The sequence below is a fragment of the Arvicanthis niloticus genome, chromosome 19 (genome assembly GCF_011762505.2).
Source record: "Arvicanthis niloticus isolate mArvNil1 chromosome 19, mArvNil1.pat.X, whole genome shotgun sequence".
In the NCBI taxonomy this organism is placed as follows: Eukaryota; Metazoa; Chordata; class Mammalia; order Rodentia; family Muridae; genus Arvicanthis; species Arvicanthis niloticus.
Window position 1 is genome coordinate 43,774,027 of NC_047676.1, and position 16,622 is coordinate 43,790,648.

Below are 16,622 nucleotides of genomic sequence, written 5' to 3' on the forward strand. Positions count from 1 at the left end.
AGGCTTTACTTTGAAATAGATGCCATTGTAAAATGACGGGTTTGGTATTTCAGAGCTAAACATTACAGCAAGCTAAATCTGATCAATAAGATCCCCCAGAGTAGGTTAAGAGAACACTTAGATTGATTAAATATGTGTTTAGAGGCCAGCTTACTACCGTTCCTTTCTAAAATGTGGGTTCCCTTTACAGATGTACACGTAACAAAGTCTGTGTAAATAGATTCACACTGATTGTTTGCACAAGGTCAGTGAGGGGAAGTGGTTTGTAAATTTTATTTTAACGGATCACTAACTGTGATAAAGGAACAGTTCATATTTCATTCCCCAAATAAGTATGCAGCAAGAAAGCATAAAATATTTAAGAGTCCTATTATTGTTTGCTATTTTCTTACGATTAAATTGAACGCTGCTTCCTGCCTACTTGTAGGAATGAAAAATTAACTACAACTTGGTGACAGTAGCATATCATAAGGTGAGATGTGTAATCATTATCTTGCTATTTGAGGGAGCTGTGTCCCTCAATGTCCACAGCTATGACATTAACGGTTTATTTTTAAACAGTGTGTCAATCATTTAGGAATAAATCGCTAGCATGAAGGAACACATAATTTTTGTCCAATCAAATACTATTGTCCCATTTTCTAATAGAACATAATAACTAGAATAGGTAGGTAGGTAAATAGTCCAGTATTTTGTCAAGAGCAGGATATATCAAATCATCTCTTTAACTGAGTAATGTTATCTAAGTAGGATATGGTACTGTATCTTAGCATCATATCTGTCCTGGTGTCACAGGAAGACTATATTTCAACTTCTCTGTATGGCTACCTTTAGTTGTCTTTAATTCTTTTCTGCAGTAACTTAAATGTTGTGTAGATAACTGTGAAATTTATATTGCTTTCACATTGCTCACAAAGATGGGAAATGGGGATCAGTGGCTGCGTTCGTTTCCCAGTGCAGCCTACTGACGCGTCACAAAATGGAGTAGGCTAACCTCTCTCACTTCTCAGGGCTGCAAATCTGACTTTGCAGGGCAGGCAGGGTCTTGCTCTCTGAAGTCTAGAAGACACAATCTTCCCTGCCTGTCCTGTGGTCTCTAGACCTGCAATCCTTGGCATACCTCTCTTCCATGTGCACTGTTCCAATCCCATTCGTTCCCTTTATAGCTTTCTTGTGTATTATGTCTTGACTCTCGTTTTGTTTTATATCTTTTAATTATTTTAACAACATGTGTGTATGTGCTTATGTGAATCTCTGTGTGTGGGGGGGGTGAGTGTGGAATGTGCACACAAATGCAAGTGTGTTCAGAGGTCAAAGCTATCATACCTCCCTGGAACTGGAGTTCTAGGCATTTTTGAGCTATGCAACATGGGTATAAGGAACTCAACAGGTCCTCTGCAAAAGCAATATATCTACTTCAGCGAATAAGCCATCTCTCCAGCCCCCCATGTCTTCTCATTTTATGAAGATGTTAGTCACGGGAGTAAAAGCTACCTAATCTTGTATGACATCACATATGTTTGACTGCATTTGCAAAGACCATTTTCTCAAATAAGGTCACATTCACAGAACCTGGGAAGAAAACTTCAAGGTAGTCCATCCATAATAGTCACTAAATCAAATTTCTCAATAAACTGTCTCCATCACAGTTTTAAATCATTACAATGCCTGGATCTTTGTAAATATTTTCACAATTTCGATCTTTTTAATTTCTTGAACAATGGTGTTCTGCTTAAGAAAATTCTTTTAAGGGTAAAAATTTGTAATTTTTCTATTTGTGCTTCTTACTACACTTGCTTACTTTGGTACAATTTATTGTTCTCTCTGAATGCTTTAGTGATAAATACTTTCCGTTGCCTTGTTTTCCTGCATTTTGTCACAATGTTGGAGATCTGGCCCCTTGCTGTGACTTAAATTCCATCTGAAAGCTTCTTTCTTCTTCTTTTTTCTTTTGTTATTTCTTATTTTCTTGAAAGCTGTTTTTCTGTCTGTTACTTTCCCAAATTTTGATATGTAATGGTGACTCAACCCTGTGGTTTCAACATCTTCCTGTAACATTTCAATTACAGGACAATGGAATCATGAGTTTTGCTCTCTTACTCATGGATTTTTAAAAAAAAATACCACAATGCGAAATTGATACATTTTAGGATGCTACAATAAATGGATTTACCATCACAATAAAATTAACATCCTGTGAAAAGGAGACACAATCACAGAAAAGTCAGGATGGTTAAACCCACAGTTTTTCAACATATTTATCAGCTGGCTGTGTTGAAAACATGGTTGGCAGGGGTCTGGATCACCTTTCTCAGTGTCTCCAGTATTTCAAAGTATTATTTCAAATGAGAGAAGACTTGTGTGTTGTACAGAGAAGGGAGCAGGCATGGCACTCTCAGCCTACACCGATGATATTCAATCTATGCCAAGAAGGAAAAGAAAGCTGTTGAGCATGGATGAGGTTAAGAATAAGCTACATTTATACACAATATGTTCTGAACAATATGGAGTCAGGAAAAAGGTAGAAAAGGTTTTAAATAATCTGACTAGTAAGAAGAGGTTCTGCTCCCCAGAGGGACACATCATTGTGTCCATATCCTTGACTATCCATCACTATTTTAAGCATGCTTACTGGGAATTTGGCTCTGGAGTTATATGCGTGTTCTCTTCTTTGTTTTGTGGTTACATGTACTGTTAACTAAATTAATTTCATGATTTTCTGAGAACACATAAAATGACTCAATATTACCTTCTTTCTGTTCAATCAGTTTCTATATTTGCTTCAATTATATACAGTTAATATCTTAGGCATCTACATTTTCATAATATTTATAAAATATTAAGCAAAACACAATAAAATGTTTGCATAATTTTCAAGAAACTCTTATTATATTAGAATGTAATTGGGGAGTTTTTATTCCTGCTATTATGGTTAGAATGTGACTTCTTACTAATTAGTCACTTACAGTTTGAGTATACATTTTCCTAATGCTTTTAATACTACTTTTCCTATTAAAGATGTTAATCTTTGTTTTCTCTGGCACAGTACAAACATGTTTCCCATTATATTTTTCTTTTCTGGTGTCTTCTGCTACTGAAAGTGTGTTCTAAAAGCTTCATTGCAGTGTTTCCTTAATTGTTGTGCATTTGAACATTCAAATTTGTTTCATCCCATCTCTGAACCCTTATTTTCTCTAATAAGATCTTTAATTGGTCCAGTCTTATCCTTCTCCAGGGAAGCGTGTGTTCTTGTTGGCTTTGTGAAGTCACACTCTTGGCTAAGTCAGTTCTCATTACCCTGGTGCTCACTGTCTGACCCCAGCCTCCTAGGACCTCTCTTCCCTAAACCTATAATGGCAGAGGAACATAGAATGCAGTCTCCAAAGAGAATGGTAAAGAGGAGAGGCAAAGTGTATGTGCATAGAAATGATGCTTCCAATCCTAAAATAATGGAAGAGGAGGCAGAGGGTGAACCACAGAACCAGTTCTTCGCATTTATAATAGTTAGCAGAGTTCTTTCGGCAATTTGTGTGTCTTGGAGTTCTGATTTCACTGCCACATGTCGTGACTTTTGCAGAAATGACTCCCTGGATTTGTTTTTGTCTCTTATATACAATCTTATATTAGCTCTGACATCTCAGGAACAATACCTTTTCAGCTCTTGTTTTTATCCTGTGCTGCATGAGAAGCTCTGGGACCCCAACACCCTTGCTTAGCTTTAGAAGGGTTTGATTTGCAAAGGTTAGATACTTGTCCACGATTGCCAACCACGTAATAGAGAAGCAGGAGGCTCTCTCACAAGCCCACATTTGCTCATCCAACTCATGTATTAAAGAAGGCACTTCATTGTCATCTTCCAGCTGATTAAGCTGACATTGAATGGTAACCTCCTTAAAAGTGTAACATGTTCCTTTTGTCCTTACACCAGCTGATATTCATAGACAGACATAAAGGCATGGTGATGGGGTCAAGGTATCCCTCTACCTTTAAAGTATGTCAAGAGCCACCAATTTCAGGTTATATAATCTTTTCTTTTCTTTAGCTTTATGCTAGTTGGTATTCATTCATAAAAGAAAGAAGGAAAGAAGGAAGGAAGGAAGGAAAGAAAGAAGGAAGGAAGGAAGAAATTCCTCAGAGTGTTGCAGAACTAACATGTGAACATCAGTAGGAATAAAGGAAAAATAAAGCTAGGAAGGAACGACATCTATACATTGTACACACCTTTCGCTATGCTGTTGTGACTGCTCTGAGATTATCAATCTCTTCCTCAATGCGTTTTGCCTCATTTATAAAATGGCATTATTGTTTTGTTTTATAGGACACAGCAGGCCAGGAAAGATACAGGACCATCACCACAGCCTATTATCGAGGGGCCATGGGCTTCATTTTAATGTATGACATCACAAATGAAGAATCCTTCAATGCTGTACAAGATTGGTAAGTTAGAGCATATACTGCCATGATAAATGGTGGTGGATTTCCTTTCATCTACCTATTCTTCCCATAGCAGTGGCCACGGAACAATGTCAGATATATGTTTATCATGAACTACAATCTCTCTTGGTCCCTGAGCCAAGGAAAAATTGGTCATGCTCAGAACCCGTTGCCAGGGTGTTGGCAAGAAGTCACACTGGTGACTTTTTTTGCACTTTGTTCATTTCAGTACTATGTGTCTTTGAGTCTTCCGTCTAGTGGGCTGCTGTTGACATTTTTTATAAATATAAATAATGTAAATAATGATTTGGAAGTTTATTGATCCTATTGTAGGGAACTAGAAAAAAAGACTAGTGAACTAAGCTTGGCTCGCAACATGATCATTAAATAAACTTTATTGGAGCACAGCTAGGGTTCTCTTTTATTATCCATGATACTTACACAACTACAAAAACAGATAAATTGCTGGAGCAGGAACCATATGGCTTGCAGAACCTAAAACATTTCTCTGTAGACATTTGAAAGAATTCTTTGCTTATTCCCTCTCTAGTTTTGTTAAATAGGTTATTCAAACTAGATCATTTGAAAGGACTTGATACAAAAGCAGGGTTACAGGCAGAACCTTTGTGACCCACATGTGAAAATACTTGTCTCCATAATGAGTGTAATAGTCAGTCGGGGGCTTTCTGCTGTGAGTCGCTTTTTCTAGTTTCCAAGAATAGTAAGAATCTAGAGCATGGTCATGAATTCCAGCACAGGGCTGAAAAGAAGGGGGATTTGGTAGAAAGTTCCAGAATGACCAGGGATGGCTGAGTAGTTAACACATTTATATAGTAAATAGTTGTAGCGCTTCTCCTGTAAGAAGTATAATACTGGCACTATACTTGCAAAACCAAATAAGATTTATGTTTATTTACTATGATAGTATTATCCACTGATTCCATAAGCTTATCAGGATCTGGGTTTGTAAACTTGAATTTGCTGTAGGTTGTTTCTTGAAAGTGCTTACTGTTCTTCTGGGAAGACATCTACATCTGTCGCATACATCTGCGCACACACACATGTACGTGTATAATACACATATACATATATGTATATACATATACACATACTCACACATATACACATGCCATCATGCATATGTACATACACATACACACTTCCTATGTATTAGGTAATACCATTGACAGGAGTAACTAAAAAAAGAATGTTATAAATTGTTAAAAGTCAACTTTAGAACCTGTATTAAAAGTAGTTATCCTTCACTGATAAATATAGAATAAAGCTTACAAAACCTCTTTATAGTGCATTGACTATTATAAAAATGAAAAATTTCAAAGTAGCCCATAAAATCAAGGTAGGCCCAACTAAACACCAGCAAAATGGAACAGGATAGAAAGTCAAGAGACAGACACATCTGTATGTGGATTTAGTTTTGGTAAAAGCAGCGTTGATATTGACGTACCCAGAGGATCATTCAGTTAACAGTCACATGATATTTGCCTAATTGCCATTCATGGCTGTGGTTTATATATTGTCCTGAAAAACAGTAATTTCAATATCGACTACTTTACTAGAAATGCTGGGACCCGTGCCAGGATGCAGAAAGGGATCAGACTTAAGTTTTCATACATTAGCGTTCTGGTGCTGTTTGTACATAGCTCCTCTTGCACAGTTGTTTCCGTGAGATTTATTTCACCACTGAGAGGGCATACAGTGACACATTGAGCTCATTAAAAAGAAATGCCAGTAGCAGCACCAGGAGCCGTACAGTCAACATTGCTGGCTCTACTATCAAGGTGATACAGAAATGATCAGTCTCTGCCTGCCTGAGCATCCCTCTGGGGTGCAGTCAGTTAAGCTTCACCACACCGAGGCTTATGCTACCTCACATATCAGCAGACCCATCTGCCTCACCTCTGCCTGTCTCCACCTCAGATTCTCTAGACAACTCCATCCCTCCCTCTATCTTTCTGAGGCTCTATTCCCTGTCTTCCAAATGGCACATTTTCCAAACTATTCTTCTCTCTCTCTCTGATCTCTCTTCTTATTCCTCCCAAGTACCAGTGATATTTTCCTGTGTCCTGTCCTTGGTCAACTTCCACAGATTCGTTTATCACTTAAGTCAGATGGCTCCCAAGTTTAAATCTCTGGCTTTGTTTTGTGAATGGCTGCTGCATTATCAGATACTCAAAATATTTATCCCACCCGGATCCCTACCCAGTACTTAGCAGCACCTGAGACTGCTTGACGTCCTGACATAATTCTTGCTCATTGCAATAGACTGCATCACTCAGGGTTGACCAGGAATCCAGCTCTGGCTTTCACCAGCTGAGTCATGACCAGCGCATGCGCATTCACTTATTTAACGCACTTGTTCTTTGACGTATCTCCTGCCTTTCCCTTCCTTCTTTGTCCTCCTTTGTTTAGGTTCCAATTGTTGTATTTCGTTCCTACCCTAATTGGAGCTTTCTGATTTTCTTGATTTAAATTTCTTTCTTTCTCAATCCATCCTACCCCTTGGCGGCTTGTTTGATCTTGAAGTTCCCAGAAGACCCCTGTCCTAAAGCCGTAGTTCATCATCGCCTCCTGAACTGGACCTTTCCCAGCTTGCCTCTCAGACACACTGCATCATGATATTGCTGTAACTCAGTAACATCATTTCTCTGCCTTCTAGAGGAAGGCTGAAACCACTGGTTTTGGAACCTAGCCCAAACATTCCAAACTCTTAGCATTTGTTTTTTATGCTTTTTTGTTGTTTTTGTTGTTGTTGTTGTTGTTGTTGTTGTTGTTGTTGTTGCATATATTTTCCCTGTAGCTCTAGGTTCCATCTGTCTCTGGGCATCTAGATTTCTCCAAAGCTGAAGAGCAAGCAAGTCCATCTGGAAAGCCACTGCTATTCACTTCTTTGTCTTTTGCCCACAGTTATGTAACTATTAGTTTGTTGGGGATTCTAATTGGTATTCATTGAGCCAGCAGTTCCTGAGTGTCTATCCTGATAGCTGAAGACCAGACATTCATATGCCAACATTTTCTATCTTAGTGGATCTGCCGTCGCTCGGTTAAACAAGTCAGGTCTAACATCTTAGTCATTTGCTTATTGTACCACAAGGCCCAGTATTCTGACTTTCTGAATACCTCGCAAATACATTCCTCCCCTTTCTAACTCTCAAATCATCCTTCGGGGGACTTTCTATCTTGTCTGTTTCTCTTATTTTACAATTAAACTTTCAGTAAGTTCTTATGCCATGTGGCAATGATTGAGGAAGCACAAGTAAATCACTATGAAGGTTTAACAAGTAGTATTCCAGACTCCGTGTTGGACCCATTAAACCAAATCACCCATGAGAAATATGGATATAGCTGTTTTCAAATTTCCACAAGTGACTCTGGAGTGCTTTTCTCACGGAGACCATTGATTTTTAATGAAATCCAAAGTCTACCCTTCTTGCTCTCATCTCCTAACAGGCTTCTCCATGTATTTTATCCTTCCCCAAGACAAATCTTTAAAGGGTTCATCAAAGTTGAATCCTTTTACTATGTCTATTCTTCTGCCCAGAATATCTTTGCTCATAGCAGTGTCAATGTTTATGCATCGTCTCAGCCATGCCCACATGGCATTTCCCACAGCTCGACAATACATCTCTACCCTCTTCCAGTCCCATTTCTGTTCACGGAGGTCAGGGTTGCCATCACCCTCATCTCTGTAGCCATGCTACATTTGCACTTTCTGCAGAACACATAAATAACCTACAAGACTGCTGTTATCTGAGTACACTTTGCTCATCCATCAGGTGCTGACTCCACTAATTTTCCACCAATATTAAATGTACTACAATGTAATATGTTTTTGTATATTTTTCTAAGTTGTGGCAGAATTTGTATACCAAAAGTCCACTGTCTTAATTATTCTGCAGTGAACATTCAGTTGCATTAAATCATTCCCAAAATTCTACCCAAGATTTCAAAGTCACAATTACAATGTTAGGAAATAGAATAGCGTTTCTTTAAGAGCTGGGGGAAACTGATAGTATGGAGAGATAAGTATTAGTTTTGCAGTTGAAAATGAGTTTTTGGAGATGTAAAGTATCTCTTTAATTTGCCAGATTGCTCAGTTCTGTAGCATTAACCCAGAACAAAACTCACTCTGAGCTCAAATATAAAATTACCTACATTTGCAAAGTTTCAAAAATGACTTGACAAACTGAGCACAAAGGATGTATGCAACATAGTTAATAAAATGGGTCAATAGAATAATGCTTAAGAATTGGAAGAGGATGTGTATTTAAACTGTATTGCAGACGCTAGGAAGAAGACCCCGTGTGCTGATGCTTTGCTAGTGTAGAGGATATGGGATTCAACAGAAGTGGGAGAGGGCTGTTCACTCACACTGAGAGAGCGAAGACTTTTTAGTCAAAATGTGTGCAATGCAGTCAAAATTCAGACAGGTGCCTGGATCCCCTCGCTCACACCTGCAGTTTGTTAAGTTGTAGAGGCAAAAGCATTCAGTGGCACTGTGGTATTAGAAATGAAGCTACCAGTTTTTAGAGAACATATTCTACTTTTATTCTTTCATTGAAAGCATAGTTAAGAAATAAACTGACAAGTAATGTGTTAAATTAAGAGGACCCAGCAGGTTAAATAGTTGTGGAAAAGTAAGGTCCCCATTGAAAGGCCTCTTCATCATTGGGAGAGTTTTTTCAGATGTCTTGTGCTCAGAGCATCCTCTGAGTCTTAGCTGGATCTTGACCTCCAAAACCTAGACTGTACATAAGCTCCCAGACTCTTACAGAATTCTACTGCTGTGGTTCTCAGCACCTACACATATCACTGTGCATTTTAATTTGACTTAGAAATCTGTCTCATCTGTGACTTCACATCTTTTTGTTCAAAATGTGACATGGACCACAGGCTGATGTATTTCCTCTTAGAAAATGTCTTTGCTTGCAACTCCCACCCTCATCTTATTTATTTACATTCTTTGTTTTATGGCACAGTGAAGAACTATAAATATAAAGGGTTCTTTTTTAAGGCAAAAAAATCTGGAGAGCAGATTGATTTTTCAGCACCAGACTGGGGATAGAAGTCTAACACCACCATCCCACCAGTCTTAAATAATTCTTTCTGCGACATTTGGGTGCCACTTCAGATGTGCTAGACCTAGAATGGAATGTCACCTTCAAATATTCTCTTCCTCTGTGCTTTTCTCTTTTCCTTTGCCATCCAAACATACTTAGCAACTGATCTTAAGGTGATCTTGTGTTAATATAAAAATATTTTGACTTAAAATAACAACTAAGATCTGGTGAGCAACTGCTAGGTTCTTTTTTCCAGAACAACTCATTCTTCTTGAAAGTTCTTCACAGCTTTTAAATCATTTTTTGCCATAGCCTGTAAGGAATAGTGGCAGAACTGTGGAAAGATGTCTATCTGACCTGCACCTTTTACCAAAGCCCACACTAGACCTCAAGCTACCATGAATAATAATCGCCATGGTGGCTACCTTTTTTATTGTTGACCTGACTCATCTATAGAACATTTTCCTTATGCATCTAACCCTACTTAAACTCAAGTTGTACTCAGAAGGTAAATGGCTGCCTAATCAATCCATGGCCTTTTCCAGATCAAACAGCAACAAAACCCAAGTAATCATGCCCTACGTTGTCTTCTGCATGTTAATTAACACCTGCTAAAACTTGCGAGTTTCGTCTCACTTTCTCATTTTCTCGGGTCTTAAATTCGGCCCTTCAAAAGAATGCATGTTTTTATATCTTACATTGAAGTTTGAAATGCAATCTTTTTCCTTTACTCTTAATCATTCCATGTAGACTTGCTATAAATATTGGACTAGCAAATTATCACCAAACTGTTTTGTAACAAAACTAGCATGGTGGAATCCTCAACTCCAGGATTATAGCATTTTGCCGAGTGATTACTAACCATGGATCATGTTCTTCTACCAAAAGACATTTTATGTAATAATTATTGTTGCTATGCTGACACTGAAATCCTGACCAGTGGATGTGCTCTCTGTGACTCATGCCTGGAAGAACCTCTTGTAGCATATGTATTTTCTCTGTGCTCTCTGTGACTCAATGAAAGACCCATCACACCCTTGTGCCCCCAAAAAAATCCCAGGCACTATTTCAGCAATATGCTTGAGGGCCACTTTAGACAGTAATGTCACACAATCAAACACACTCAAAGTCACACAAATAAAGTGTAAATCGTGGCAACAAAGATAGTGCAGAATGTGTTCTCGTTTATACTCTAAGAGCTCAAGGAAGAAAACAATGTGGCCTTACTCACTGTCAGCTGCAAATGCATGACTTAGAGCATGCTGGTCACCATCTCAAAGCCCTAAGTAATGACAGCCAGTAGGAATTTCATAAATCTTCATCCTTTCCACCATTTGTAGTAGATGGCTCGGGGGCTATAACAGGATACCACAAACTGAATGGGTTAAAAAAAAAAAAAGGAAGAACATGTATTACATGAGATCTTCTGTATGTTTATGGAAACTCTTGGTTGTCAAATGGTGACTCTGTTTGGAGAAGTTGTGGAAGTGAGACCTTGCCGCACGAAATGGATCCTTGGGGACGGGGACTGGAAAGATCTTCTCCTTTGCTGGCTCTTGTCTCCTTTTATGCTTCCTGGTTAAACATGAAACGAACCAGTCTCCTCTGCCATACCTCCTGACTCCAATATGTCCTCCCCAAGTAACTGTGTACTGAGCACGCTATAGCCATGAGTAAATCTCTCTCTCTCTCTCTCTCTCTCTCTCTCTCTCTCTCTCTCTCTCTCTCTCTCCATCCTTCTCTCTCTCTCTCTCTCTCTCTCTCTCTCTCTCTCTCTCTCTCTCTCTGCCTCTCTCTTCGTGTGAGAGGGGGGTGCATGTGTGTCTCTGTCTCTCTGTGTCTCCTCTCCGGCATTTTGTTTCGCTTCCTTTCTCCTTCCTTTCCTCCTTCCCTCCCTCCTTCCCTCTCCCTTACCAATCTTTATTTTACAAGGTCATAGTCTTATTGAAGTGGAGCTTGCCTTAATGGCATTGTGTTAATTTTATCATTCATAAAGACTATTTCTAAACTAAATTATGTTTTCAGTATCGGGGCTGTAACTTGTTCATCGTTTTAGGGGGTTCAGAAGGGAAACACTGCAACTCCTAATGCACTGCTGCCCCTGGCTATGCACTCATCAATTCCTGGCTGGTTTCATGAATCCATCTTCCTGCACTCTTTGCTTCTACTGTCAATTCTCCAGAATGTTCCCAGAAGAACAACTGCAGGGAGACTTCCAAAACATAAATGAAATAAAGCCCTTCCTCCAATCCGATCTTCATTCTGTCTCCTCTCTGCTTCATTAAAGCCTAAGTCTTTATCACAGCCACAAGTCCCCACTGTTCCTCCATGCTTCCAGCAGCCACTTCCCCTGTCTGGAAGCTTGTCTATGTATACCAGCTTTTTTGCTCTTTTTGAAATAGAAAAAGCATGTCTGTGTCTCAGAGCATTTAAATCTGCTATGTCACAACTTGGAAGACTCTTCCCCAAATAGCGGTATGAACCCTGTTGTCTCATTTATTCTCACTGTCCTATTTCCTTCTCAGGAAAGTCTTTCTCTCAGTTGCCTTACACGGTTTCACTTTGTGACCTTCTGCAGAACCCCCCACCCTGTCTCTCTGCTTCTCATTTTTCTAATGGTCTATACCACTTGCGATTGGCTTGCTTGCCATGTTTATTAACTCTATCCCCATAGTGCATGGAAGATTCACAGGACAGGAATCTTTGTCTCTCTTATCAAGCATTGCATTCTCTGCATTTATGTGGTTCTGAAATATGCACAATGTTAGAGAAATAGTTAAGTGAATGGGCACATGACTGACAGAAAGAGAAAAGTATAAGTCTGTATCTTAACCACATTAAGTCTCTGTAGTATAGCCTAGATCCAGAAACATGAATGATGTGTTTTCTACACACAGTTGATGACAGACAATGGAAATAATATCAGTGTACTATGAAGAAAACAAACCAATGCCCTCAGATTGAACCACCTTAGGAGGTAATGTGTATTTTGACATACCTTTACCTCACACAGCGAGACTCCTGCTCCTTCCAAAATATGCATGGGTTATTTGAGTTGGACTGCTTTATCTTATAGATTTTAGTACTGAGACTATTATTTTGTTTTAAAGGGGTGTATTTGTAAACAAGTTAGTATAAATTAAAAGTATAAGACCTAAAGGTAACCAGAAATGTCACCTCAGCCATGGGAAATATCTGTTTAGGCCTCACAGCTTCAAGTTAAAAAAAAAAAAAAAACCTTTTGCTATTTCTGTATATTAAGCAAAATTTCTATCTCTAGGACCATTGTGTGTGTGTGTGTGTGTGTGTGTGTGTGTGTGTGTGTGTGTGTGTAGTACATGTACATTGTGGAGAGGTGACATTTATTCACACCCCTCTTTCTTTTTTTGAGAAGGAGAATTTCATTGACCTGGAGTTTGCCAAGTAAGCAGGCTTATAGGCTGGCTAGCAAATCCCAAACATCCCATGGTGAAATCAAAAGCTGCAAAAACACTTTACCAACTGCCACATCTGCACAACTGCCACATCTGCACAGATCCATTTTTTTCTTTTCACTCCACTTACTAGTCATGTTTCTGACTTCCAATGAGTGGGACACTGACATAGAAGTTAGCTCTATGAAGAAAGCAGATAGCAAAACCTTTTATCAGAGATGTCTTAATTAAGAAGTTCATTTACTTAATACTAGTTAGATCAAAGAAATAAACTTGAGTTTATATTCTGGTTGCAGAGGGTCATATCTGAGTATTATCAGACCCAGGAAAGTGCAAATAGCTTATACAGATTAACAGTTACTGTGCTGATTCTGAATACAAAAGAAAAAAATGGGGATCAAGAAAGAAACGCCCATCCTGTGTGACTCTGTGTTTTCATATTTAACTAATCTCAGCTGTACTTTACAAATGTTAATATTCCCTAAATATTGATACTAAGATGAAGAATAGAAGCTAAATTTTAGTGTGAGCCTAGTAATAGACATAGCCACATCCTATAAAGATTTGAACTCTTGAAGGCAGAGTATTACATAAGTATGATAGATAGTTATTCTGCTTCACTTACAATTTTAAAATATACTTCTTAAAAATGCTAATGTATAGGTTTGTGTCATATTTATTATAAATACCAGTGTTTTCTAACTGATTTCCTTTCGGTCTCTGTTTATTATAGTATGTCTTCTTTAAAATATGTTGCCTACATTTCAAAATATCTCAAAATACAACAACTATACCCGTGATAAAATTATCAGAGAGGGAATTGTAATAAAGCCCATTTTCAGCTCTGGATGGTCAGCTTGCTTCGTGGAAGTTCTTGCTATTGGTTGCCACTTAAACCCAACCTCTGAGGTTATAGATGAACAGCATGCTTAGAGGACACTATTTGGGATGTGACCAAGAACAGTTCATGGTTCACCTGTGACCTACTTGAATCTTTTCAGGTCCATCACAGACACATTTTCCCCCCAGTTTGCTTCCTAGCCTCAGGGAATATTTTGTTTTCCCTGGAGCATCTCACCGGTCCTCATTTTATTGGCCCCGACTATCAGTATATGAGCAGCTACTGAAATAAGCAATCAATACAAACACCCAATCTTAATCAACCCAGGTTCCCCTATCTGCCTACCTTAAATCTGTAAGACTGTTTGCGAACCATAGGACCCTTTCTCTAAGTGGAGAATTCTGAAACCCACTTAATCCTTTATTGTTGTGGTAGATTCGGTCTTTTCTTTGCTGTGCAGTTAATTAAAATAGCTATCCTAATGAACAATTATATAAGCTAGTCCATTCCTTATCAACTCACCACAGACAGGCAAAATAAATTAAAAGTATTCAAAAGAAAAAATTAGAATAATAGCACATTAGTTGTAGGTGGATGCTTGATCACCATAAATCAAATGCTGTGTGATGTATGCTCCCGTTTCTTTCAGACAGAGCCTATAGTGGATATTTTTCCATGATCATCAAATTTCGAGGCAGAATCGAAAATCAGATTGCAAGTAAGAGAGGTTATAACAGCCCAACCACATACTGTCTCTGCCATCTCAAGTGCAGTCTACTGAGGCCCATAACCTACTTCTCATCTATAAACATCACAATCACTGTTGAGGTAGTTTTCCCTCTTCTAGCATAGTTCAAGGGAAGACATATCCACAAGGTCTGAGTGCTTTTCAGGTTGATTTTCAGACGTATTTTTGACCAAATACCCTTAGCAATTAAAAATCTGTACCTACTCAGAGTTAGCCAAAACAAGGGTATATGCTCTGTTTTCCACAGTTAGGCCTCACTTCAGACATCAACCACAGTAGAGCTGCCCTTGCTTCAGACTGTCTAGCTAGACATTTGGAGTTCACATGATGTAGCTTTAATAGTTCCCTTGAATGGCTCCAGGCACCTAGGAAAGCACTAGGCTTATTATTGGTTTGTCATTTTGAACAGATGCACATCGGAGCCAGCCAAAAAGAGGTGTGTATGCAGAGATCCAGAAAGTTTCAGACACAAAGCTATTGAGGTCCTCATGGCTACACACAGTCTGATTTATTGTGTGTGACAGTTTGCAGAGCGCTAACAACCAGGGAGTTTCACCAAAACCTTGGTGTCCAGTGATTTTGAGTTTCATGTTTGCACAGTGGGTGAATCAAGGACCACGTGGTTGGACTCCATTTCCAATCCACCTTACCTGTTCACAAGAATATTCCACAGGCCTAAACAATCCCTTCCTAGCATGGTCAGCTCCCATGCTGGGTCATCTCACTAGGATGGGAGTTGTCAGCAACTATTAGCAAAATTCTTTGTGATTCAAAGTCTACTTATTTATTTACTTATTTACTTATTTATTGTATTTACTGATATACAATAGATATGCTGTGTCAATTCTTAAGGAAAATTATACCAATTAGAAAAATCGATTTTTAAATAGTTCAAAGTTTCTAACTTTTTTTAAAAATTAAACATTTTTTTTTAATTTTTAAATATTCTAAAGAAATGAATGAAAACTGGGAACGGTTGCTTTCAGCTCCCTTGTGAAATACCATGTTGTAGAAAACTGCCCTGAACAACTCCACCGAGGAGCTGGGTGAGGCTGACGTAAGGCAATCATAGCCTGCCTGGCTGCCCATACGACATAACTCGCATATGTCCCACCCCTGCCTTTCCTTCCCATTCTCACCCTTGTTGTTGTTCCATATTTTGCCATTCAGATCACTGGTTTCTTTGCTGCTAAACTAAAGCAGAGTGCGAAAGCCAATGTCACAGGGTCATTTTGATGCACCCTCATTAAATGCTTCGGTCTAAATGTCACGATAGGCATTTTTTCTTTACAAATTGTACAATAAATATTTTGACCCTTTCTTCCATCCATAACCGCAGCTCTGACCAAACCCATTCTTTCTCCTTCTAACCTCGAATTCGGCAAGTGTTGGTTAAATATGACACTTTTTTTGACATATTTTTTATTTCAGGAGTTGAGTGTAATAAAAACTAGTTGTGCCCCACAAACTCATATCCGACACCTCGTAACTGCTTATCAAATATGGAGGCAGCTTGAAAGCAGAAGGCTTGCTACAGTTGAAACCATTTCCTTATCATTCCATTTTTGATAAATTGTGAATTTTAAATGCTTGCATTAATATGGTAATTTATGTAAATCCCCGAATTCCTGTTTTATATTCAAGACACGAGCCCTTTCAGAACTGATAGAGCAGAATTCCATATCTATCACCTTATTATATACACTTGAAACATACCAAATATGACTTAATTTATATGGCTAGATAAGGTGGCTTATCTTAGGAAATTTTTCCCTAAGCCATGGGGAAGTTCTTTTTTTTTCTTTTCTTTTTTTCTTTTCTTTTTCTTTTCTTTTCTTTTTTAACCTCCAATTTTAAAACCAACAATGACAGAGAGGAAGGGTGATAAGAAGAGGAGAAAGAAGGAAGTCCTGGTGGGGACAGAGCTGTTTGATAAAGCTCCTTTTAAAAACAGAAAAGGTGGACCGGGTGTGAGCACTGGATCCATCCAGGAGAGCTGTCAAGGCTTCAGTGTTTCACAAAGTTTACTTGCCTGCAAGTTAGAAAGAAAACCAATCAATTTAAATGCTGTGATCTTTGGGGATCTG

The 16,622-nt window shown here is 38.6% G+C and overlaps 1 protein-coding gene across 2 annotated transcripts in view; it reads left to right on the plus strand.

Moving 5' to 3' along the window:
• Rab3c (RAB3C, member RAS oncogene family) overlaps nucleotides 1–16,622 on the plus strand; it is a 218,076-nt gene that overhangs the window by 101,726 nt on the left and 99,728 nt on the right. For both annotated transcript variants that reach the window (XM_034523406.1, XM_034523405.1), the window contains exon 3: nucleotides 4,319–4,437. In XM_034523406.1, the coding sequence (XP_034379297.1) occupies nucleotides 4,319–4,437 (119 nt within the window). The remainder of the gene's footprint in view (nucleotides 1–4,318; nucleotides 4,438–16,622) is intronic.